The sequence below is a fragment of the Lonchura striata genome, chromosome 35 (genome assembly GCF_046129695.1).
Source record: "Lonchura striata isolate bLonStr1 chromosome 35, bLonStr1.mat, whole genome shotgun sequence".
NCBI classification, from domain to species: Eukaryota; Metazoa; Chordata; class Aves; order Passeriformes; family Estrildidae; genus Lonchura; species Lonchura striata.
This window is the reverse complement of record NC_134637.1, coordinates 3,959,057-3,983,042: the sequence shown is the minus strand read 5'-3', so window position 1 is coordinate 3,983,042 and position 23,986 is coordinate 3,959,057. Positions and strand designations below refer to the sequence as shown.

General features: G+C 51.3%; 2 protein-coding genes across 2 annotated transcripts; both read left to right on the top strand.

Moving 5' to 3' along the window:
• Positions 1-6,459: 6,459 nt before the first annotated feature.
• Positions 6,460-9,056, top strand: LOC144247890 (uncharacterized). The gene is made up of 4 exons (XM_077789553.1): positions 6,460-6,484; positions 6,932-7,546; positions 7,613-7,713; positions 8,961-9,056. Exons 1-4 carry the CDS (start codon positions 6,460-6,462, stop codon positions 9,054-9,056), a joined length of 837 nt encoding a protein of 278 aa, XP_077645679.1.
• Positions 9,057-9,275: 219 nt separating this feature from the next.
• Positions 9,276-10,862, top strand: LOC144247889 (uncharacterized). The gene has a single exon (XM_077789552.1). It carries the CDS (start codon positions 9,276-9,278, stop codon positions 10,860-10,862), a length of 1,587 nt encoding a protein of 528 aa, XP_077645678.1.
• Positions 10,863-23,986: the final 13,124 nt, after the last annotated feature.

Here is a 23,986-nt window from a genome sequence, read left to right as displayed (position 1 = left end):
GAAAGCAGGACTTGCTGACTCGGAGCTTTTCCGAGGCATCTGTCCTGCAAGTAGCCACAAATCCAGCCACTGACATGGAGCAGAGACCCCCAAGAGTGCCCAAGCTGGCCTGGGTGGAGGAAGAGGAAGAAGGCCCTGGAGCTGCCCCAGCGCACGAGACTGAAGAGGTGGTGCCATTCAAGCAGCTGCAGGAGGGTGAGTGGCAGAGCTGGGCTGCTGGGCTGCAGCCAGCTTGGCCACATCCCATCCCATCACATCCCATCGCATCGCATCGCATCGCATCGCATCGCATCGCATCGCATCGCATCGCATCGCATCCCATCACATCCCATCGCATCGCATCGCATCGCATCACATCGCATCCCATCCCATTCCATCCCATCCCGTCCTATCCCATCCCCTGGGGACGTGCCCATGGACAGGATGGAAGAGGGGCCCGGGCAGACACCCCACAGTGGCTGTGCTCCATCCACCTGGGGCATCCCGGGGCTGTCCCTGCCTGGGCAGCGCAGGGCTGGGCTGTGTTCTCCGGCCTCTCCCGTAGCCCCTCAGCCCTGGCTGCGCTCACTCTTTGCCAGATGCAGCCCTGGACCAGACACAAGAGCAGGACCCCGCCCGTGGCCGCTTCCACAGAACAGCGCAGGTACCTGCAGCCATCCCCACCTGGGCTGGGCCTGCTGGCACCGCTCAGCCGAGCACCACGCTTGGAGAATTTCATGGAACATCCCTGCCTTCCTGCCCTTCTTCTACAGCTGGTTTGCAAATTCATCAAGAGGATTCGGAAGGAAGAGACTACCATGGGCACAGGGCTCAGAGCATATTCACACATCTTCAAAACTAAGACCTGTGCTGCCCTGCTGGATATGCTGGTAGAGGAAGGGTTTTCCAATCCAAAGCAAGTAAGCAGCCTGTGGCCAGGGTTTGAGCCTCCCAGGAATTACTTGGCCTCCCAAGCAATGCCTGCTGGTCACTGGAAGCCTTTGAGGCCATGGCAGTGTGGTGGCAAGGGAAGCACTTCTCTGGGGAAGCTGGGCATATTCCTCCCTCTGGCAGCTTTCCAAGTCTCCCCGTGCCTTCTTCAGGTGCCTGCCATGGTTAGGTACATCCACCAGTGGCTCATGGCCAATCAGTTTGCTGAGCACAGGCTGGACAGGACCCTGCTGGATCTCACCAAAGAACAGCCTGCTGACGTAGTAATGACGCTCCTGCGTGTGGCCCCATCCTGTGACAGGTACGGTGCCCACCTGCCCAGAGGGCTCAGGGCTCCCCAGCCCATCAGCCTGCACAGCCTGTGCCAGGTGTCTGACCAACAGAGAGTCCCAGGGCCCTCTGGCTGCTCCCTCTGCCAGCCCTGGCACATCAGCCCCCACGCCTGCTGCCATGCTTCCTCACTGCCCCTCAGGGCCTGTCCCCCACAGGGCTGGGCTGCCTGAGTGCTGCTGGCGAGAGGCAGTGGGCAGAGGCAGAGTTGGCAGCCAGCTCAGGTCCCCACTGCTGCCCAGGCCACAATGCTGTGTCTAGACCCCCCCTGAGACAGAGCTCTGACCCCACAGAGCTGCTTTGACCATGTGGAAGAACATCATGTGCTCGTCCAGGACTGCGGAGCCGGTGCAGCTGATACTCCTCGATGTGCTGGGGAGCTGGCCAGAGTACAGCACACGCACCTCTGATGGGGACAAAACGGGTGTCTTTGTCCTGGCTGTGAGTTTCTGCAACTGGCCTTTGCTAACCCCAAGGCCACCTCTCCATCCTCCCTCCCCCACTGCATCTCCCTGCCTCAGGCGCTGGGCTGAAACCTGGCCTTGGGGCAGCTTCAGGGCCACCAGGCCTGGTGCTGCCCCTGCATCTCTCCGGGCCTCTCCCTCCCGTGCTTGGGCCCTGTCTCACGGACACCTCGGCACTGAGCACTGTCACGAGGGGCTTTGTCCTTTGCAGGCAACTGTGGTGATGTGGAAGATCCTCCAGGAGCCCTGTGTCCCACATATTGTGACCGCGTATTTCCCCCGCCTATTTGTCCATCTGCTCTTCCAAGTGCTCTTCAGCACTCTGGATAATCCAGAGGAGGTTGATACCTTCTGGAAGGGATGTCAGCAGCAATACGGCCTTGCCACCAGTCCCAACAGGTGCTCCATCCCAGTTCTCCTGTCCTTGCCATATCCCTGGGCAGGAGCCAATGCTTCCAGCGCGACCTGGGCTTTGCTCTGCACACAGGTTTGCAGTGCAGACCCTGAAGTCCCTGCTCTGCCAAATGCAGTATGAGGATGTTGTGGTGGCAATGGAACGCAAGTGTGGCTGGGACACGCTGCTGTGTGCTGACACCCACCATTATGGTGTGGGTCTGCTGGCCAAGTGAGACCCCCTTCACCCTGCTGCCTCTGACATTTGTGCTCTGTGCCTAGGGTGCCCCACACAGTCCCCGTGGTCATGGGCCAGAAGGCCTTGTCACCGAGGGACAGCCAAACAGACTGGAAAAGGCTGGGAGAGGAGGGTGCCCACAAGGAGCCGCCTCCCAAATAGCCCAGGGGCCCTTGCAGGATGCTGGGGAAAGACTAGACCTCTGTGAGTCACTCCTGGGAGAGGTTTGTCCCCCTGGCCCACAGTCTTGGTTACTTTGTCTCCTGGCAGGGAGATGTCCTGTGTCTCCATCCCCTTGTGCTCTCGGATCGCTCGCTACCTGCTCCGGCTGCTCAGCACACAGGAGCCACGCTGGGAGCTGCCCTCCCTGGCGTTCCTTGTGGAGGTGAGCCTGATGGCCAGCGCTGCCTCGCTCAGCTGCCTCCCAGCTCTCTGCCCTCTCGTAGCCACAGCTGCCTGGGATGGAGCCCGCGCCCTGTGCTGCTGCCTGGGCCAAGCCTTGTGCGGTTCTGGGCTCCTGCTGGCCGGTCCCCTGTCACTGCCCTGTGCATTTCAGGTCCTCGAGTGCCTGGACTTGAGTAAACGCCATGCTAACAGAGTCCTGCAAATCTTGTCAAGGCACCTGAGGAGCGAGTGCAAGGAGAGGCGTCACCTGGCGCTCAGGGCCCTTCTCGAGCTCATCAAGGATCCCTCGATGGTGAGAAGGGGACAGGGGCAGAGGCTGCGCTCGGGAATGCAGTCGCTTGGGCTTGGCTGGGCTTTGGGTGCTGGGCCAGCCGCTCCCAGCTCTCCTGCCTCCCACTTCAGCTGCCCAAGTGCTTTGGAACAGCCCTTTGGTCTCTAGGCCCTGCGACAGCAGGATGGCATTTCACAAACTTGTGTTCCTCACAGAGAGAAAAAATGTGGAGCCTGACTGAAAGTCTTGTGGAGCTCCTGTGGGATGCGGATGAAGACATAGTTAGAATGACAGTCATGCTCCTCAACTTTATCATCTTGGACAAGGACATGCTGATACCCAGCCCCATCCCACTGCAGCTGGTTGAGGCGCTCCTGCCATTCCTTGACCACGTAAGGCTCACTGCCCCCAGCCACGGACACTGGCGGCTGCCCAGATACTTTGTGCCCTGGGGCTTTGCAGGCCTGCACCAAGCTGAGCCCCATGCAGCCGATGCTGAGGTCTTTTTTTTCCCTTCATACAGGACAATAGACAGGTGCAGCTGCTCTCCATACTGCTCTTCCGAACATTGGTGACTTTTCCAGAGGAAAATGAAAAAGAGGCTATGAAGACACATGTGCGCCAGAGACTGCTGCCACTCTTCTTCCACTGCCATGATGAGAACCAGCGAGTGGCAGAGGTGAGGACTTGTGGGCTGCTGCTGCTCCCCTGGCAGGGGGCTGGGCTGCCTCCTGCTCTGGTGCCTGGCGGGCTGCAGCCTCCTCCTGGCCTTGGCACAGGGACACAGCTCTTGTGCCCTGGGCTCTGGGGCCATCTCTGTGTCTCTGCTGCTCTCCAGGCTTCTCAGGAAACGCTGCTTCGTGCGGCCGAGCTCTTGGAGAGGAGGGATCTTGAAAAACTGGTGAAGAGAAAGAAGCTGTGGAAGTTGGCGGAGTGGCTGGTAAGGAGGGCCGGGAAGCCGCAGCCCCAGCCCGGAGCAGCCCCTGAGCGCGGTGCTCGGTGTGCGGGCTGGCAGCTGTGCCCCTGCCCGCTGCTGCAGCCCGAGGCCCGCGGGCTCTGCTCCAGGCTCCTGCGGGCCCAGCCGGGTGCCGATGGAGCCGCGGCCCGGCGGGGCTGCGGGGCGGCCCCGCGGCTCCCCGGGCAGCAGCCGGCCCTCTGCCCCTGCAGAGCCCGGCGCCGGCGGCTGCTGGCCGCGCCTCAGGGCTGTGCGGGCAGGGGAGGCCGGGGCTGGCGCGGGGAGCGCCCGGCCCAGGGGCTGAGCCGCGCCAACCCTTCCCTGCTGCCGCTCTCTGCAGCTGGCAGAGGACAGCAGCAGCGCGGCCGAGCACCTGCGCCGGGCCCTGCCCTACCTGCAGAGCCCACAGGAGCCCCTGCGAGAGGCGGCCGTCAGGTTCCTGGGTGAGCCACGAGCCCGGGCTCCCTCCCCGCCCCGCCGCAGCTCGGCCCCAGCCCCGCCTGCTGCCCCGGCAGCGCCACCCGGGCCCGGCGCCTCTGGCAGCCGTGCCCTGGGGCGGCAGCGAGCGGCGAGGGCCCGGGCTGAGCCCTGCCGGGCCAGGAGGCCGTGTGGCCCCAGGGCTGGCAGCGCCGCTGGCAGGAGCTGTGCCGCTGGGCTGACAGGCTCTGTGTTCCCAGGGACGGCCGGGCGGCACCTCAGGGGGAGGAAGGAAGAGCTCCAGCTCATCTCTGAGGGTGAGTGAGGGCAACAGGCTGCCAGCGGGGGGTTTGTGGCGAGCACCTTCGGGCTGATCCGGCTGGTCCCTGCTCCCTGCTGGCCATGGCCAGAGCCGGCTGGGATGGCCCTGGCACGGGGGTTTACTCGGGTCCCAGATGCGGGAACTGACCCTGGCTCTGTTCTTCTCTCTTTCAGCCCTTGAAGGCATGGCAAATGACATCAGCGTCCCCGTCGGAAGCCTGGCAATTCAAACACTGTACGTCCTCCAGGAAGCAGAGAGAGCTCCTTCTTCCATCTTCGACAGCCTGCATGATCGGCTCCGCAGGTGTAAGAGGCCGTCTGAAGACCCTCACTCATTTGCCTGCCGATTGCCACGAGCAGGATTTCCCTTCCCCCTCTGCAGTTCCGGCTTGGAGAAGGCAACAGTGCAGGTGTAGCCGCTGTACCATTACATGCTGTTCCCAACGAGGACCGGCAAGAACTTGGCAAGGAGTTGGCAAGGACTTGGCGAAGACCCAGCATGGACCCAGCACAGAGCGGCCTACTGCAATTCCTGCTTCACTCTCCACCTTTAAGCCAAATGAACTGTTGGGGTAACTCTGGTGGTCTCTCACTGAAGACCCCTCATCTGCCTCGCTACCACCGTGACAGACGGAGATCAAGAACCCTCTCCCCAAGGACTGCGACTGAGATTCCTACCACAAACAGTGGGCGAAGGGAGAGAATGACCTGACCTGTTCTTCTCCAGTAACTTCAATGGACTTATCCCTTATTGTGTTTGTTCAGCCTAGATGATGTTCTGTAAATACACTTGTTCCCCCACAGCAATTTCAATAGACTCTCATTGTTCTGCCTGCTCCCCCCTTTTCCCTCTGTGGACTATAACTGGACCCCTGGGATAGGTAGAACTTCGGAGACTCTCCCCAACACAACAAGACAGATCCACATCGTCCGGACCAGTGAGGACTCCGCCTGTGTTGGTAGCTATTCCCATCCCCCCTTCTCTCTCTCTCTCTATCCTTTTTATTTCTTTTCTGAACCCACTATCGCATTTATTGTTTTGGCCCTTAATAAAGGTGCATTTGTTGTGATTAAACTGCTGATTGTCTTTTGCACTTTGGGATCGGCTAACGAACCATCACGACACCCCGCTATAAGCGGATCGTGACATTAAAATTGGCGTCACGGACAGGATTTCTGTCTAGGCAGAAGGGTGCAGGTTCTGTGTAGTCTGTAACAGGGGAAGGACGTTTCTTGCCAGCCGCACCTAGCCTGCCAGTACAAAAGACTGAGCATGGTCTGGAGAGCAAGGGGTAAGATTCAGATTTCCCACAGACTGCACATTGCCTAGGTGAAAAAGCACCCACACTGTCTTCAGAAATTGCAAAAGATCTCTTAGTGCAAAAGGCGGGACACTGTTGTGATTATGTGTGTGTTTGGACTGTCTGGGAAGGAAGAGACAACTTGAAGAAACTAAGCAGAGCCTCCCAGGCAGATTTTGTCTCTTCACCCACCCAGGGAAGTGAAGGGCGACACAGCGAAGTCTGTGTGCTTTGAGTAACTTACACTGTTGTTTTATGTGTGTGTTTGGACTGTCTGGGAAGGAAGAGACAACTTGAAGAAACTAAGCAGAGCCTCCCAGGCAGATTTTGTCTCTTCACCCACCCAGGGAAGTGAAGGGCGACACAGCGAAGTCTGTGTGCTTTGAGTAACTTAAGTTTGTACCTCCCTGCTGTGGTTTTGGTCCCTTCACAAAATGAGTGATAACCTTAACGATAAGGGTAAAGTTGAATTTTATGCTTTACTAGCTAAATACAATGCCAAACCTTCTCCGGGAGGAGAAGAGTGGGCACAAAGTAATTGGTTTAATTTGGATAATGTGGTTGATAGAATATGTTCTTTACAACATGGTACAAAATTCAAACTGGGCAGAAATAAATCTATCTTATGCTCAGTTTTGGGAGCTTGTCTTACGGCAGCTGTAGAAACTCGCTTCCAGCGAAGAGGTGAGCAAGAAACAATAATAGACTCCCTTCAAAATTTGGTTGAAATTTTACAAAAACAATTACATGAAGAAAGGAATGAAAAACATTCATTGAGAAATGAGAACTATGCATTAAGAGCTGCCTTAAAAGAGGAACACGTTAACAAATCATCTAATGCTGATTCCTCTATAAATCCTGAGGGAAAGGAAACTCCTCACATTAACCAAATTTATCCTCACAAAGAACTTGAGGCAGTAAATAATTGTGGGGAACATTGCTGCTCTCACTTAAGACCTTTAATTAAAACAGAATATAACTATCTCAGTGATGATGATCTTGACCCCCACATCACAACCAAACACATACCATACACTGCCACCGAATTGGCTAAGCTTAAAAAAGAATATGGACGCCTTCCATACGAATCAGAAACAGAATATGTTTTCCGGGTGTCCCTCACTGGTGGCGATCAAATTAAACTAACTGAACAAGAAGCCAGTGGGTACTGGGGACATGGTGTCTTCTTAACAACAGGAGATAAACGTGACTCATGGTCCCTGACACAGCGCGCGGCTTTTTGGGCCGGGGGAACGAACCCCTTGGAAAGGGGAGATCCTATAGCTATAATCAGCACCCCCGACCAACTCCTAGAAAGTGTACACAAAGCCGCCTGTTTGCAAATGATTCATGAAAAGAAATTAATTCCTGGCTTTGAATCCCCAATGCAATTACCTGTGAAGCCTGAACTAATGACTCCTTTAATTCGTGGGCTTCCAGAAACCCTCAAACCTACTGCCATAGCCTTACAGAAAACTATCATGACATTAAGCCCTACAGAAAAACTAGACAGATTTCTTGGTAACCCCACTAATCGCACTGGATCTACTGATCCTAGCTTTACTCCATCCTGCTCTCCATTCCAAGCTGTAAATTCACAAGCCAGTTCACCTGGCAGTAATCATAAAATTTGGACATGGGGTGAAGTTGCAGAGGATTTGATCAATTATTGTAGGAAATATGGACCTGTAAAAACCCCGGAAGAGAAACCAGAAAAATCAGAGAAAACAAAAGGGATTCGGTCTATTGGGACTCCTTACAGTAAAAATCCAGAAAAGGGAAAACAGAACCCTAGCCGCCAGCATTGGTGGTCACTGGGAGTCCAAAAGGGGGTCCCCAGAGAAGTGATGGATGGTCTGCCCCTTGATAAATTACAGAAAATAATAACTAATTGGTGCTATCGAAAATCAAATCCATCAGTTCAACCCAGTACACACCCTAGTGCACCCACTCTTCCTCATAACATGGGCAGCGAACCAACTCTCCCTCAGCCTCTCCTTCCTCTCCTGAACACGGGTAAGGAAACAACTTTCTCACTGTCCCTCCTGCAAAACAGGGGCAGTGGACAAAAACTAACCATATCACAGCTTTCCTCTCAGAACTCAGGCTATGACCCAAAATTAACATTCTCCCAGTTTCTCTCTCAAAATCCAGGCAGTGAGTCACCTCTTTCTCAGCCTTTTCCTCAAAATCTGAGCAGAGATTCCTGTGGTTTCAGAGACGCTGAGAAAAGGTACACTACCTGGGAGAAGGGATTGTTTGTGGTCAGCCTGGCTCTCATTGAAGTGGAAAGACTTGCACTACAACTACCAATTGTATTGAGAAGCCCTTTCAATGATATTAAGACAGTCACTACTGGGACCCTCCCTCCTGATGGGGTGGCCCAGAGGGCCTCGGTAAGAAAGTGGTATGCTCAGACTGAACATTACTGTCACTTCTTCTCAATAACAGATGGAGTTGTGAAAAATTTGGCAATACAAGAAACTGAGACTTGGATAGCAGCCAGGACACACCTGCCTCTGTAATCAAAATGGCCCCTCCTTTTTTCCCCAAACAATCGGCAAGTTCTTGGTTCACTGAACTAATTAATACTGAGGGAGAAAGCAGTGCTCGGGTTGGGGAGCTGATAGCTGTTTGGAGTGCTTTTCAACGTAAGGTACAGAACACCTCTCTTGTCTCTATCTACACTGACTCCTATGCTGTGCACCAAATGATCCTGATAATCCAGCACATTACCCTGGCCAACCTGTTCTGGTGGACATCCCTTACTACAGGGCTGGTACCCCTTGTGCTAAAACCCCCTTGGAATGAATGTGCATGGAAAGCCTCTGGTGCTCTAGGGAAAGAACATTGGATAAATACATGCTGGATAATTCCATCATTCTAACCTTTTCTGCTTCTCGCTGACAGGAGTCTGTTGTGTTTACTTTTACAGAAGAACTCCAAGGGACATGAAGACCACCTAATCCATGATAAAACTGGTAATACTTTCCTGCATCCTACCACAACCCCAGAGCCAGAAATCAGCTGAGTGTTTGTGGCCTGAAATAATTGTGGTAGCATGCAGAAAAAGTGAAAAGATCTCTTTAAGCACAAAAAGGTTTGTACGCACCAAAGCGTACAGGATTGTTGGCACAATTCAACATTAACACAAACTGCAGAAGTAGTTTGTCTTTGGTTCAAAAATACTGAAGGACTTTCTTTTAAATTTATTCATACCACCACCACCACTCAAACCCAACCACCAGTTATGCTTACCCCGAAAATTTCTAAAGTTGGACCATATATAATTAGGGAAACTGGCCAACAACAGATATTGTTCAATCCGGCATGGTCTCTTAAACAAGTTAAATTGCTAATGCAAAGCAATGTCTCTGAAATTCAGCCAGCTTGTTCACCTTTCTTGCAAACTTCTTTCCACGGTTGGACGACCTGGTTGCGACAGTGGAACCCTTCTAAAACACGGATGCCAAGAGACATAACTGGTGTTGTGGGAACAGGATTGGGAATTCTAAATAGTATTAATTCAGAAGTATTATTAAATAAACTAACTGCTACAACTAAAGATTTGACCCAATTACAACAACCACTGCAATCGTCCTTATCGGCCTTGGGAACGCATCAGTGGTTGCTAACAAACATATTACCAAATTGGGAAAAGGTAAATATGAATGACCATGAATTGATAATTGAGGCACTCAATGCTACACAAAGCAACGTTTCCTTAGCCCTTAGCTGCATCCAGGCACAATTATGGATCCAGTCAGTTGCTGCCTCAATTATAAGAGAAGGTGAAGAAGGCACATTTCCTACTGAAATTCGGAAAATAGTTTGGGACAGTGCCACTGACTTTGAAAAAGATTTCCAATCCTGGTGGAATTTGGTGAACTTTACTTATGATCCCACCACAAACTTAGCCACAGCTTTTGTGTTAACCATACGCAATGCCTCGGTGCATTCAATATTCCCCATTATTGCATTAGGATTAAATCATGATGGAGCCACTCTCTATCCTTCCGAGCATAGAGAATGGGCCCGACAAATTGATGATAAATGGCAAACTGTTAATTTAGAATCCTGTATTGTCCGAGAACAACAAGGGTTCATCTGTGAAGGCAATGCAATTATAGCTCAAGATATCTGTTTAGACACAGAACAAAATATCTGTCACTTTGAAATCCATCCTAACAAAACTTCTAAAACATTCCTTGTATATATAGGAAATGGATGTGCATGCTTTAGAACTGCTTGTAATACAGTGTATGTAGAAGACACAGTAGTAGATACTAAAAATCATTCAAATTTTTGTGCTTGTAATTTCACTAAAATTTCTGGATGTGATTTTTCTTTTGAAACTCCAGTTACTTCATATCAACTTTTAGAGTCCAATTACACGCTGATTCATAAGCTATTGCCTACCCCCATTGGAATGAATCTTACTCTGGTGAGGCAATTGTTGCTTCACCAGGATTTAATTGAAATCTTAGGAAAAATCAAGGAAAACGGACAGAAAACATTGGTAACTGTTCATCATGATGTACAAGAAATACATCGGGTTATAGAAAGGGTGAAAAGTGATGCTGAACACAGGTGGTGGGATACACTTTTTGGGTGGTCACCTACTGCTACAGGTATCCTGAACAAATTGTGTCATCCCATTGTTGTCCTTTTGATTTTAGTTTTGATTGGTTTTGCTTTATCAGCAATCTTGTTTGTCATAAATTGGAGAATGATAAAACGATTAACAAAATTGACAGCTATAATTAATGCACACCACCTGGCCAATGTGCTTTATACTGTAGACATCCCCAAGACTATAGACACAAAGCAATTATAAAATTAGAAGATGATTTGTTTTAGTCACTTAGAAAACCTGATTTGAGTTTTTATATTGGTTTATTAGAAAAATTGTTTATTATTAATTAATATTGATTATATTGCTTAATGTTGTTTCAATTTATACTAATTATTGTTTTAGTATTTTCCCTGTTCTCTTTTCCTCTCCTTTTCCTTTTTCCCTTCTCTGGGATATGCTGCCAACACTAGACAAGTCCTGAAGACTTCACAACAACACTACGAAACACTGCTGAACATCTCTCGAGGGCAATCGTCAGTCACGGGGTGGTGTAAGAGGCCGTCTGAAGACCCTCACTCATTTGCCTGCCGATTGCCACGAGCAGGATTTCCCTTCCCCCTCTGCAGTTCCGGCTTGGAGAAGGCAACAGTGCAGGTGTAGCCGCTGTACCATTACATGCTGTTCCCAACGAAGACCGGCAAGAACTTGGCAAGGAGTTGGCAAGGACTTGGCGAAGACCCAGCGTGGACCCAGCACAGAGCGGCCTACTGCAATTCCTGCTTCACTCTCCACCTTTAAGCCAAATGAACTGTTGGGGTAACTCTGGTGGTCTCTCACTGAAGACCCCTCATCTGCCTCGCTACCACCGTGACAGACGGAGATCAAGAACCCTCTCCCCAAGGACTGCGACTGAGATTCCTACCACAAACAGTGGGCGAAGGGAGAGAATGACCTGACCTGTTCTTCTCCAGTAACTTCAATGGACTTATCCCTTATTGTGTTTGTTCAGCCTAGATGATGTTCTGTAAATACACTTGTTCCCCCACAGCAATTTCAATAGACTCTCATTGTTCTGCCTGCTCCCCCCTTTTCCCTCTGTGGACTATAACTGGACCCCTGGGATAGGTAGAACTTCGGAGACTCTCCCCAACACAACAAGACGGATCCACATCGTCCGGACCAGTGAGGACTCCGCCTGTGTTGGTAGCTATTCCCATCCCCCCTTCTCTCTCTCTCTCTATCCTTTTTATTTCTTTTCTGAACCCACTATCGCATTTATTGTTTTGGCCCTTAATAAAGGTGCATTTGTTGTGATTAAACTGCTGATTGTCTTTTGCACTTTGGGATCGGCTAACGAACCATCACGACACCCCGCTATAAGCGGATCGTGACAGCAGGGCATGGAGGAGACGGCCTCGTCTGTCGAGGCTTGGCTGGCTGTGCTGCTGGAGCTCTGCAGAGAGCTGATCCCAGAGGCTCTGTCTGCTAGGGCCACCCGAGCCAGCAGGAATGTTTCATTTCCTCAGGATTGTTCTTTCCTTCTTTTTGTTGTTCTTTAGTGTATAAATATAGGATGTGTTGCAATAGACAGACTCCCAGGATCTTTCTTTTGCTGCCCAGGCTCTGCAGGGCCTAGGGGAAGAGGGAGAAAAGGGTTCCTGGGCTCAGCAAGCTGCCCAGGCATGCAGGGTTGCAGGGAAAATGGCCAGAAGCCCCTTGGCCTTTGGTGGTTCTGCCGAAGCCTTTGTGCTGCCCACAGAGCAGATGGGCAGGGGCTGGAGCTGTGGGGATCTCTGTGAGAGCGGTGCCTGGAGATGGCCACAAGCCCTGTCCCAGGCAGGAAGCGCCATCCGTGTCCTCCTGCCCATGTGTTGCTGGCTGGATTGCTGAGGGCTCCCAGGTGCCTCTTGGTGGGGCTCCTCTGGAGCTCCTGTGGGGCTGCGGCGCTGCTGCCAGGCAGGTTGGCCAGGCTGCAAGGAGAGAAACCGGAAAGCCCTGTCAGCTGAAGGCTCCTGTCCTCTTGTCCCAGATGCCCACGGTGCCCAGGCCATGCTGGCCGTGCCCAGAGCTGTGCCCAGAGCTGTCCATCACTGCTGCCTTTGGGAGCAGAGCAGGAGGGCAGGACACGTGCCCAGCCTGCAGCCAGCCACGGCACCTCCAGCCCTCAGCAGCTGCCCAGAGCAGGACGCTCCTGTGCTCGCTGCCATCTCCCCAAAGCTCTGATCCCACCATCCCCAGCAGACAGGACCCACCTCACGCCATCCCCCGCTGGAAGAAAAGCTGGTCCCAAACGATGTCCTCAGCCTTCTCCAAGGGCACGGCCCATCCACGCCGCAGCTGCTCCCAAGCACTTCCTGATCCAGATTGGGCCCCACCTGGAACGCTTCCTCTAGAAAAACACACAACAAATTATTGAAAATAGATTACAAAAAAAAGGGGAACAAGAAAAAAGGTCAAAGATCTTATCTCTGTCAGGGCCTTAAGGAAGGCCCAGCCATGTTGGAACTCAAAATGCCTCTCAGACATTTTTAGAGGTTCTAGGCCTTGGTCAGAAGCATTTTAGACCCTGGCAGGCAGCTGGAAACAGCTGTGATTTTGAGTTTGAGCCATGGAATGAGGTATCAACTTTGGAGGTGGAACAAAGGGTTAGATAGTATAGTAAAAGTAGTTACAAAGTAGAGGGAAAAATTTTTTAGTATTGTACAGGGGAGGGTTTTAGCACCTGTACAGGGGGGTTTTCACTTTGTACATGGGGGTCAGAAGTTCTAAGATGGAGGAAAGTGGGCTGATCCTGTTCTTCCTCCTTCTTCTTCCTTGCCTCCATGTTCTTGGTGATGCTGGCACTTATGGATGGGTTTAGAGTAGAAAAGCACTTTGTAATATAGGTAGTAGGTATTGGGTGGAAAATTGTAAACTTGTAATACGTAATATATCATATAAAAGATAGCAGCAGCCCTGGGCGGGGGGAGAGAAGAAGAAGACAGCAGACAGAGAGGGTGTCGGGGTGTGTGTGTGTCTCTGCCTGGGCCGCTGACCAAACAGCTGCAGCCCGAGAAGAAAATCTTTTAGATAACTTGCAATAAACTGCCTTGAGACCGAACAACAAGAGGCTGTGGAGTTTTTCTTCGGAAGCATGGGTTGGAGGAGAGACTTTACCACCACATGAGACCCCAAACCAAGCCCGGGGTTCTCACACAGCCCCTGGCATTTCACCTGATTAATAACAAAATGAGCTCTCTAGTGAGGCAGACAGCTGGTTAGCCAGTCCCGCCACCCAGGCAAAATGTGCATTTATCATCAAAAGCAGCCTCTGAAGTTCCTCAGTGCATCCCTAGCCCGTGTCTGAGCACATCACAGCTGGGTGGCAAAGATGGATTCCTACATTATTCCTCTGGAATTTGGCCTGGAGACACTGAACTGCTCCCCCAGAGCCACAGCAGGGCTCAGGCATCCCAGGGGTGTTTGTCCCCTCTGTGGTTGGGCTCAGCCCCTTCCTCCCCATCACCTCAGGGCAGCAGAAGGTGCCTTTAACCATGCTGGGAAGAAGCCAAATTCCCAAACCCAGGAATTACCAAAAGAGCACCAAACACATCACGTATAAAGGCTGACTCCAGAATGGTTTGGGACCCATCCTGGCTGAGGCATCAGCTGAGCCTCACCAGAGCATCCACTGCCACACCAGGTGATGCTCTGCAGCTCCTGTGGGCTCAGCTCGGTGCTGTCCCCTCTTATGACCTGATTTTCAGAGACCAAACCCATCCCGGTCAGTCCCCTCACACACCCTCTTAAAGCAGCCAGGTGGGATAAGCAGAAATCAATTTTATTAAAGACAGCAGGGCTGCAAACTCTCCCCTCCAAGCAGCAAAACTCCTGCCTCAGCAGGGACAGCAGGAACATCCTCTCCAAACCACTCCAGATCCTCACTGCAACACAGCTCCCACAGAACCTGAGTTTAGGCTGAAAAAAACCTCTAAGATGGAGTCCAGCACTTCCAAATCTGCCACTAAACCACTTCCCCAAGTGCCACATCTTTAAACCCATCCTGAACTCCCCACAGGGCAGCTACCGCACCAAAATTAGCTTTGTACGATTACATTATTCCCTTAAAAAAAAAACTCCAATGTGCCCATCTCAGCACGTCCTAGGACAGCTTCTGCAGGGCAGTTGAAATTTGGAAACATCAGCCTGTGTTGGAGGGATGCCGCGGGAGACAAGACTCATGATATCATGATCATCAAGTCTCAGTTTATTGTGACAGATTACACAGTTTATAGATGTTCGTTAATTAGCTCATACATATTGCAAAAGCCGAGCTCATGATTGGTTGCTATGTGACTTGTACTATTATCTTAAAAGTATCTTTATGATCGATACATGCCTGTCCAGCTGGCCTTGCAGTTAGAACAGCTTAGTACCCCTTTGTTCTTCTCTATCTACTTCTACATACCAAGCAGTTTCAATATCCTGCTTTCTGCGCACCATCTACTCTTCAGGGCCATGCGAACTTTGCAGCAGTCACGTAGCCCTCCCTATTTGGATTAATTTTACAGTATCATGTCCCTTGTCGTTCAACCATTCCTCTGTCAGGCTCTCTTCAAGCCTGAGTGGAAAACAGTTTGATCAGTTCATAGCCTGGGAAGCCAAGAGGAAATCTCCCAGCATTGTTCCACCCTGGGAAGAGCATCAGGACGTGTTGTTATTTACTCGGGGCTGGTTTCAGCACAGGGCTGGGGATTCCCATCCCAGGATCAAGGACATCCTCACAGCAAAGTGTTCCCTTTGCTCCCCAAAGAGGGACTCCAAATTTGGGAGCTCCAGGATGTAGCCACAGCATCCACACCTGGTTGTGTCCTGGGGTGAAGGGGACAAACAGCTGAGAAAAAAAAAACAAACACTGCCCTGGAAGGTAACTCCAGTGGAAAAACGGGGAGAGGGATTTGCTCTCACAGCACAGGAACACAGTTTGTGTGGGCACTGGAGGTTATTTATCCTTGAAGGTTTCAGCCAAGTTAAAGACAGAAAGCATTCACTCCAGGTGAACAATTCTCCAAATATTCCACATAGGAAAATCAAGGAGCAGAAATAGTAATTGTTTTCTCTTTCATTTCTCTCAGTGCACCTCTATGAAAAATCCTGAGAGGGAGAGAAATGTGATTGCCACACACAGCTTCTGGAGTCCCACCTCTGCTCCCACCATGGGGGTTTGTTTGTGTCGGGCTGGCTGCCCCAGCCCAGCCCCAGCCCGGGGCACGGTGGGTGCTGGGGGCTGTTGGCAAGGCCAGGAGCCCACTCCCATTTTGTACCCACCCCAGCCCATGCCCTCAGCCCTGCCAAAAGCAGCCTGGCAGCCGACTGAAGGATCAGCTGCATCCACCCCAGCAAAGAGGGAACCTTGGGCTCCTGGCCAGGCTGAGCAATGCCCAAATCTGGGAGCATCCCCCTGTGTATGGACATATCTGCAAAATCCCTGTGGAACCTGGCTCTAAAGGAGATGTAAGAATCAAAGTCCAACATCTTCAGCCTGCCAGAGACCAGGTGGAGAAAGAGGTTGTCATCCTTGATGTCATCCTCGCTGCCCCCAGCAGCAGCAGGGCCTGAGCCTGCTCAGCTTACGAGATCAGATGAGACCGGGCGCTCTCAGGGCGGTGTGCCATAGGCACCTGGCAGTCCCTCAGCAGCGCCCTTCAACCCACCACACCACCCTCCGGGCACAAGCACAGAACCCCATGGGGGCTCGACAAGCCCAACCAGGCCACCCCTGCCCACAAGGGGATCTAGAGACAGACCTGAGCCCACAACACACAGACTAGGCACAAAAAGCACACAAGGCACACCTGCCCCCTCCGTCCTGCTCCTCGCCACGGCTGCTCAAGGAAAACCAAGCACCGCTGGCCTGTGACAAAAGTAGCCTTCAGCACAGCTGAGTAAGCCAACCTGTCAGCCCTGATTTTACCTTCTATTATAAAACCTGGTAAAGTGGTGTCACTCTGAATGTGCAGGATGTAGTACGGATGAATCCGGGCTTGAATTGCGCACCACAATGCCCTCAGCAACTGAAACAAATGGCATTGTTGACTTATTTCAGCAGTGGGTTATCCAGCCTCTTGTCTGTAACATAAGCAGAGTCAGTGACCAAATTCAAAGGCACCTCTGAAATGCCATAGCAATGGCTTTCAACTCAACCAATTGGGCTGCGCCGGACACGTGGCCTTCCAGCACTTGCCATCCTGACTCATCCTTCCAGGTCACAATGGCCTTTTCTGTTTTTCCAGTGCCGTCAGTGAAGACAGTGTGTCCCTGCACTGGTACTCGACAGTTTTTTGCTCATAACTACAGACTGGTCATCTTTGCCAGTTGCAGCAATTTGTGACTGGGCAGATTATAAACAATTTGCCCTAGAAAATTTTGCAGCACGTTTTTCAAAGGGACACTTAATAAAACACCATTCAAAGGTGTCCTGACCCACTGGAAGAACGATCCTTGCGGGATCAGCCGCCATCAATTGCAAACACCAATAATGGCATCTGATTATCAAATTAATCAGCAAAGACACTGTCTTTTTGAGCTGATGGGTAAAAAGACCCACTCTAAGATGTACAAAGGATAAGGCCATGTCATTCCATTGGCCAATAACACCAGTGGGATGACTGTCTGGATAGATAATAAAAACAGTGATATCAATGGAAAGGTCTACTCAGTAAACCTGGTGAGTAGACAGAGACTGTTGAAGCTCCTCCAGCGCTTGTCACACTTCAGGAGTCAATTTCTGAGGTGAACTCAGATCCGGGTCCCCCTTTAAAAGGTAGAACAGCGAGGATATCTGTGCTGTGGTCAGTCCCAGATAGGGATGCAACCAATGGATGACCCTAAGCAATCTCTAGGCATGAATCAGGGTCACAATACCCTTTGGAAATTGCACCTCCTGATGTTGAATGGTTTGCTCAAGAATCTTGACCCCCAAATACTTCCAAGGAGGTTGGCTCTGAACCTTCTCCAGAGCTACTTGCAGTCCATAAGAATGCAGGGTGGAGGACAACTGAGACTGAACCCTCAGCAGTTCCTCCTGAGTGGGTGCCGCCACTAGAATGTCATCCATGTAGTGATAAAAATACACGTCAGGGAACTGCTCACAGACTCCGGGCAAGGCCTGGGCAACACACCACTGACAAATGGTCGGACTGTTCCTGCAGCCCGATGGCAAAACCTTCCATTGATATCTCGGCACAGACTCAGCACTGTTGATGGGAGGCATGGTGAAAGCAAATTTTGTTCTGTCATCAGGATGCAAAGGGATCATAAAAAACAGTCCTTTAAATCAACAATCAAGATTTCCCAACTTGTGGGGAGCATGGTAGGTGAGGGCATGCCAGGCTGCAATGCCCCCATACTTTCCATAACCGTATTAACTTTTCAGAGATCCTGTAACAACCTCCATTTCCCCGACTTTTTCTTGTTTACAAAAACAGGAGAGTTACAGGGACTGGTAGAAGGTTCAATGTGTCCCTGACAAAGCTGATCCCACCCCAAAGAGTGATGGGAGCTGCAGTAACATAGGGCCAAACCTTAGCTGTCTGCCCTTCCAGATTATTGATCAAAACAGCCTGCTGGTGCACAAATGTCTGCGCTGTAGTCCCCAATCCTTCAATGGCCACTCCCACAGAGTCCAGAGGCCACTGAGGAGGCCACACAGAGGTGGAGACAACTGTCAGGTTGGCTCTAGTGTCGATCAAACCTTGCAGCTGGATAAAAGGCAGTCTGGCACCTGGTAAAATCATGGAACACATCATCTGCGGATGGTTGGCAGAAATGATCGTGGACCAGAGGACTTGCAGCCGTCCTGTGGATCCGAAACCACCATCTCCATGCGTCCATTGGCCTGCCCTGGGAACACACAAGTAGAAAAGCACAAGTTGAGCAATGCGGGTGCGGTGGTGTGTTTTTCTTTCATTTGATATTTGTTTAATATCTGTTTCCCCCCCGCCAATCCTCCCTTTCCCTGCCCCTTTCCCTAGAACCTTCCCTGTCATTCATTCTAGCCCCCTCCTCAGCTTCCAGATGTTAGTTCTGCCCTAAACTCCTCCCCTGCTATTCCCTCATTGGTTACTGTTCCTACACCCGTCCTCCTGAGTTCTGTATAAAACCTTTGCCCCCCCGCCCGCCGGGGTCTTGGGGCTCATGGAATAAAACCATCTCGTTCACCCCCAAGTCCCGTGTCGCCTTCGTCTGTCCCTGCGCGCCACGAACTGAAACTGCAGAGCTTGCGGGGGAAAGCGGCCGCCCGTTCTCTTCCCTCACCGCCCAGCACGGCACCGCTCGGGGTGCCGCGGCGAGGAGCGCATGCCGCGCCACAGCATCTGGTAGCGAGAGGATGGTTCCCTCCTTCGTCTTGTAAAAAAAACGGGCAAATTTGTGGGGGCGCCCGCCTCACAGAAGAAGAAGGAGGGAAGAGGAACATCTACGGCCGTAAAAGCTCTGCCTGATGCTAAGAGGAGCTGAGCGCCGAGCGAAAAACTGACGCTCCGGGACCCTCTTTGTTCTCGCCATCTTCCCGCCCGGGAGCAGCCGCGCTGCACGGGCAGCCGGGCTGCAGAGCTTTTTGGCGGGCAGACTTACCCGAGGACACAGAGGGCGGTTTTGGCAGCGGCTCGGGGGAGCCTGAAGAGGGACTGACCGAGAAGAGGTTCATTCCTCGGTCAGCATCTGCAGCGAGACCACCGGAGGCTGATAGTGGCCGAAACCAAGGCTTCGGGGACGAGTCTTGGTTTAACGGGAACACCCAGGCTTCCGGAAGGGCCAAACCGAAAGAGAAGGAACATCCCCAGTTTTCAGCGCGACTTTTCCATCGAGTCGAGGAGAAGATTCAAGCCATCTCCGTCCGAGCCTGCAAGGTAAGGTAGGCTACACGGGGTGGGGATCGCCCCGACGGACGGCTGGGTTTACTGCTTTTTTTTTTCTCGCGTTTTAACCCCCGTCTGCGCCCAGACTGGGGCTGTAGCCGTGCATGTCCCTGGCAAGCGGGTGGGTTTTCTTTTTCTGGGGGAAGCTAGCACTGAGTTCTATCCTTCGCCTAGTCTTCTGTGGAGACCTAGATTAGATCGCTTTTTCTTCTCCTCGAAAAAGTTGTCTTCTCTATCCTCCCCTCCCCATTCTGGGCTGGACGGAGGGGGTAGAAAAGACACCAGTAGGGATCAGCTAAGAGGGCGACACGTTAGCTATAGGAGAGTTGTTAAAAGGGGCCCTTTACACCCACGCATTGCGCCGACATCCAGCTGCGTCGGGCGGCCCCCCCCCCCCCCCTATAAATTTCCCCTTTTTGCTTCTGTGAAGCTCCCTATGCCCCCATCCCCTCGGACTTTCCTAAAACCCTTTCCTATCCTCCCTTGGGGATTGCTGTGGCCGAGCCGCCCCAAGTGCCCTGCCGGACACTGCTCAGGCCAAGTGCAGTGTATCTGGCACCCCTCCCAAGATGGCGCTGGCCACGCCGCTCGGGACCCATTTCCCGCCTTGACCCTTCTTTTCCGCCCCTGGCTTCCCGCCAGTCCCATTTCTCTCCCAATAGCCCTGCACCGTCCCTGCACGAGGCTAGTCCCTATTGTGGGGAGGCGGGGTTGGATATTCCCCCATCCTTCTTCGGGCTCGTCCTCCGGGGGGAGGGTCGGGAGGGATCTTCTCCCGAGGAAATGGAGCCGAAACCCGGGACTGGGGATCCGTCATTTTGTCTTCCCCCTAAAATGGCGGCGCCCCGGTCCACCCCTTACCAATACCCCCTGTTAATCATGGCAATCACTAATTAAGTGATTGTCTGATTCCCCTATCCTATTCCTTAATGTACCCTACCCAATATTCCTTTTTATTTAACTACAAATTCCTCTTTTTGCTTTTGATTATTTTTGAATAATCTATTTGTTGAGTTATATTTTATAGAAAGAAATATCATCCCAGTTAATTAATACTCAAGATATTATGCCCACCTCTCAAACGGACATTCAAATTGAACAAACCACATCGCTATCCGCTGACTCTGCTTTAAAACAAGCGCCGTTATCCGCTGACTCTGCTTTAAAAATTTAAGAAGCTGAACATCACAAGCGCCGCGACGAAGCAAATTCTAAATCAGATAAAGTCACAAATCCTGCTGTGCTTTGTACCCTTAATTTGGACTTTGATTTAGGACAATTTTATATATTCCAGATAAAGTTTTTATATGTTTCATATGTTGTAATCACAATTAGTTTATCATTTTTTGATGTCTTTCAACTTATGTTTTTTTTTATAATATGTAATGTTACAATTTGATTTTATATTAAGTTGTTTTGTTGTAATTATAATTAATTCAGTATTTTCTGATATTTTTTAACTTAAAGGCTGTGTTTAACCATTATTGCTACAGGAATCACTCAGCTACTATATCGCTTCAGGCTTGCTGCATTGCTGCGAAATTTAAAAATTTATTAGTTATATTTAGTTGATCTTTTATTATATTTAATTCCAATAATTCCATTTAATTATTTTATTCAAATTAGATAGTTGTAATTTTAATCATTCTAATTAAATTTTTTAGTTTCATTTCTGTCAATTATTTCATTCTATTTCAATTATTTACATTATTTACATTATTTTAGATTGTTACTCAGAGCAGCAAAACAGCAAGTTTTGTGCAGTCTTGTGTCTAATTTAAACTGTTACTACTCTTCCTGCCCTATAAATGCAATAATGTGTCTTTCATGTCCTTTAAGTAATTTACAATGTTATCATATGATTTTATATTATTTGCATGTTTTATTAATTTGCTTAAACCACAAAATTCTCCTTCTTTTTGTAAAGAAAAAGAGGGAGATGCGGTGGTGTGTTTTTCTTTCATTTGATATTTGTTTAATATCTGTTTCCCCCCCCCCAATCCTCCCTTTCCCTGCCCCTTTCCCTAGAACCTTCCCTGTCATTCATTCTAGCCCCCTCCTCAGCTTCCAGATGTTAGTTCTGCCCTAAACTCCTCCCCTGCTATTCCCTCATTGGTTACTGTTCCTACACCCGTCCTCCTGAGTTCTGTATAAAACCTTTGCCCCCCCGCCCGCCGGGGTCTTGGGGCTCATGGAATAAAACCATCTCGTTCACCCCCAAGTCCCGTGTCGCCTTCGTCTGTCCCTGCGCGCCACGAACTGAAACTGCAGAGCTTGCGGGGGAAAGCGGCCGCCCGTTCTCTTCCCTCACCGCCCAGCACGGCACCGCTCGGGGTGCCGCGGCGAGGAGCGCATGCCGCGCCACAGCAGCGGGTCCCTGCCAGAATAATGACAGAGGGGGTGATGTAGAAACCGTGGCAAAAATCTGGCCCATAAAATCGGAATCAATGATACCCAGGTGCACAAAGATTCCCAGAAGGGTAGCACTAGATCGTCCTACCAAAAATGCACTCAATCCATGGCCTAAAGGCCCAAATGCATTCAGAAGAACCCTGTGCACCTGACTAGAATCTAAGATGACTGCTGCTGCGGTGTGTACATCCACCCCGGCAGAGCCACGGGTGCTTGCGCTGAGTTGACTGAGACACCCTGCGCTGGTGCTGTGCTCTGGGGGATCACTTGTTTCAGCGTGCAGTTCCCCTGTGCGCTCTTTCCCCCATTTCCTGAGCCTGACAAATGCTTACCATTGGCATGGTAAGTAGACTTGCAGTCTTTAGCAAGATGACCTGGCCTCTCACACCTGGAGCACAGGAAATTAGAGTCTGGCCCTTTCCGGACTTTCATCCCCTGCAACTGCTTGCCCTTCTTCTTCCCCTTTTTGCGATGGCCAGCCCCTGAGGACGGTAGGCCTGCTCTCAAGGATGCTGCCAGAACAGACATTTTATGGTCCACTGTACCAACCTTGGAACAAGCTTTGACCATGTCTGTGAACGATGGATCGCCTGGCAACACATTTATAATTTTCCTAAAATCTTCATTTGCATTGTCCCTTGCCAAAGTTTTGCACAAAACCTGCCTCAAATTCTCATCCTTGATTTGCTTTTCTAAAGCAGCTGCAAGCCTTTAAACAAATGGCAAGAACAATTCTTTGGCTCCCTGTGTTCTCTTTACATACCGTTGCCTGGGAGCGGCTGTCTCCATGGTTTTCATCAATGCCGCAAAGCCCACCTTCTGGGCCTGCTCAAGTATGATGGGGTGCCAAGTAGCCTGAAGATCAGGATTGGCAAAGGCATTCTGTCCCATGAGCACACCCACCCCCACACAGCATCTAGGGTCTGTCAGAGGGTAGTGTGCATTTTCAGCTGCAGCCCTGTCGGCCATCCTCCTCCAGTTGTTCATAAAAACATCAAGCTGCACAGGTTGGAACAACACAGAGGACAGATGTTTGATATCCTAGGGATCAAGCAGGTCAGTGTTTATCACTCTGAGGACCTGCATCAGTGGAGCAGAACCCAGCACATATTTTGCCACTTTGTCCTGCAAATCCTGCACAACCTTCCCAGGTAAAACATCGTACTTGTCCTGTTGTCCCAAATTTGGGACAGCTCTTTGCACAGGAAAGACTTGAAGCTTACATTGCACTGAAGCATCATCACACCCATCCTCTTGTGCTCCCTCTGGAGAGCGCAGAGGAATCAACTGACTGCTAGGTATGGTCTCTGTCTCCTTGAACAGTGGGTTCAGAACCGCACCACCAGGTTTTCCCACCTGCTCTAACAAATCCCAGTCACAAGCCTCCAAAGCCCCTTCCTGACTGCATCCCAAAAGCGATGGTGATTTATCGGTGGCACAAACACCTTACAGGCAGGGAGCATCTACAGATCTCTCTGAGATGCCCGCTGCCCCCGTTGGTGTCGGCGTTCTGACACACGGTCACGCCCCTGTGGCAGAACTGAGCCGATCAAAGCATCGCTGTCACTACCTGCCTCCTGTGACAGGGGCGTAGCACAGCCTGCAATCCACAGGCGAGGGTGGGTTGGTGGGAGACACCGAGGCTGGGGAAGTGGCTACCGACCTCGAAATAGACGAACCAGCCATGGCCCCCGAGCCAACAGCCCCCGGCATGGAGGGGCCAGCACCGGTGATGGGGCGGGGACTGGAGCCGTGACTGGTGGCTCGGCGGATCCTTCCATCGCAGGCGGCGACATGAAGGGATCAGCTGGAGCTTGTGACACCGTGGATGTGACAGGCACAGAAGCTGCAGTCATCGGAGACAGAAATGGCGCTGGCTGCCGGCACGCAGCAGGCATCACGAGCACCGGAGCCACAGCGAGCGGGGCAGGAGGCAGGAGTGTCGCTGCTGCTGAAGCAGCAGGCACGGCCAGAGGCAGAGGTGCAGCTGCTGAGACAACAGAGGGTGGGAGCCAGAGGTGCCGCTGGAGATGCCGAAGCACGTGACATCACACTGACATCTTTGTTTTGTCACAT

Coding starts and splice junctions, on each gene's coding strand:
- LOC144247890 (XM_077789553.1), top strand. CDS start 6,460: ATGAGTGATAACCTTAACGATAAGG. Junction 6,485..6,931: donor TGATAACCTTAACGATAAGG/GTAAAGTTGAAT, acceptor ATCCTCACAAAG/AACTTGAGGCAGTAAATAAT. Junction 7,547..7,612: donor AAAACTAGACAGATTTCTTG/GTAACCCCACTA, acceptor CTCCATTCCAAG/CTGTAAATTCACAAGCCAGT.
- LOC144247889 (XM_077789552.1), top strand. CDS start 9,276: ATGCTTACCCCGAAAATTTCTAAAGTTGGACCATATATAATTAGGGAA.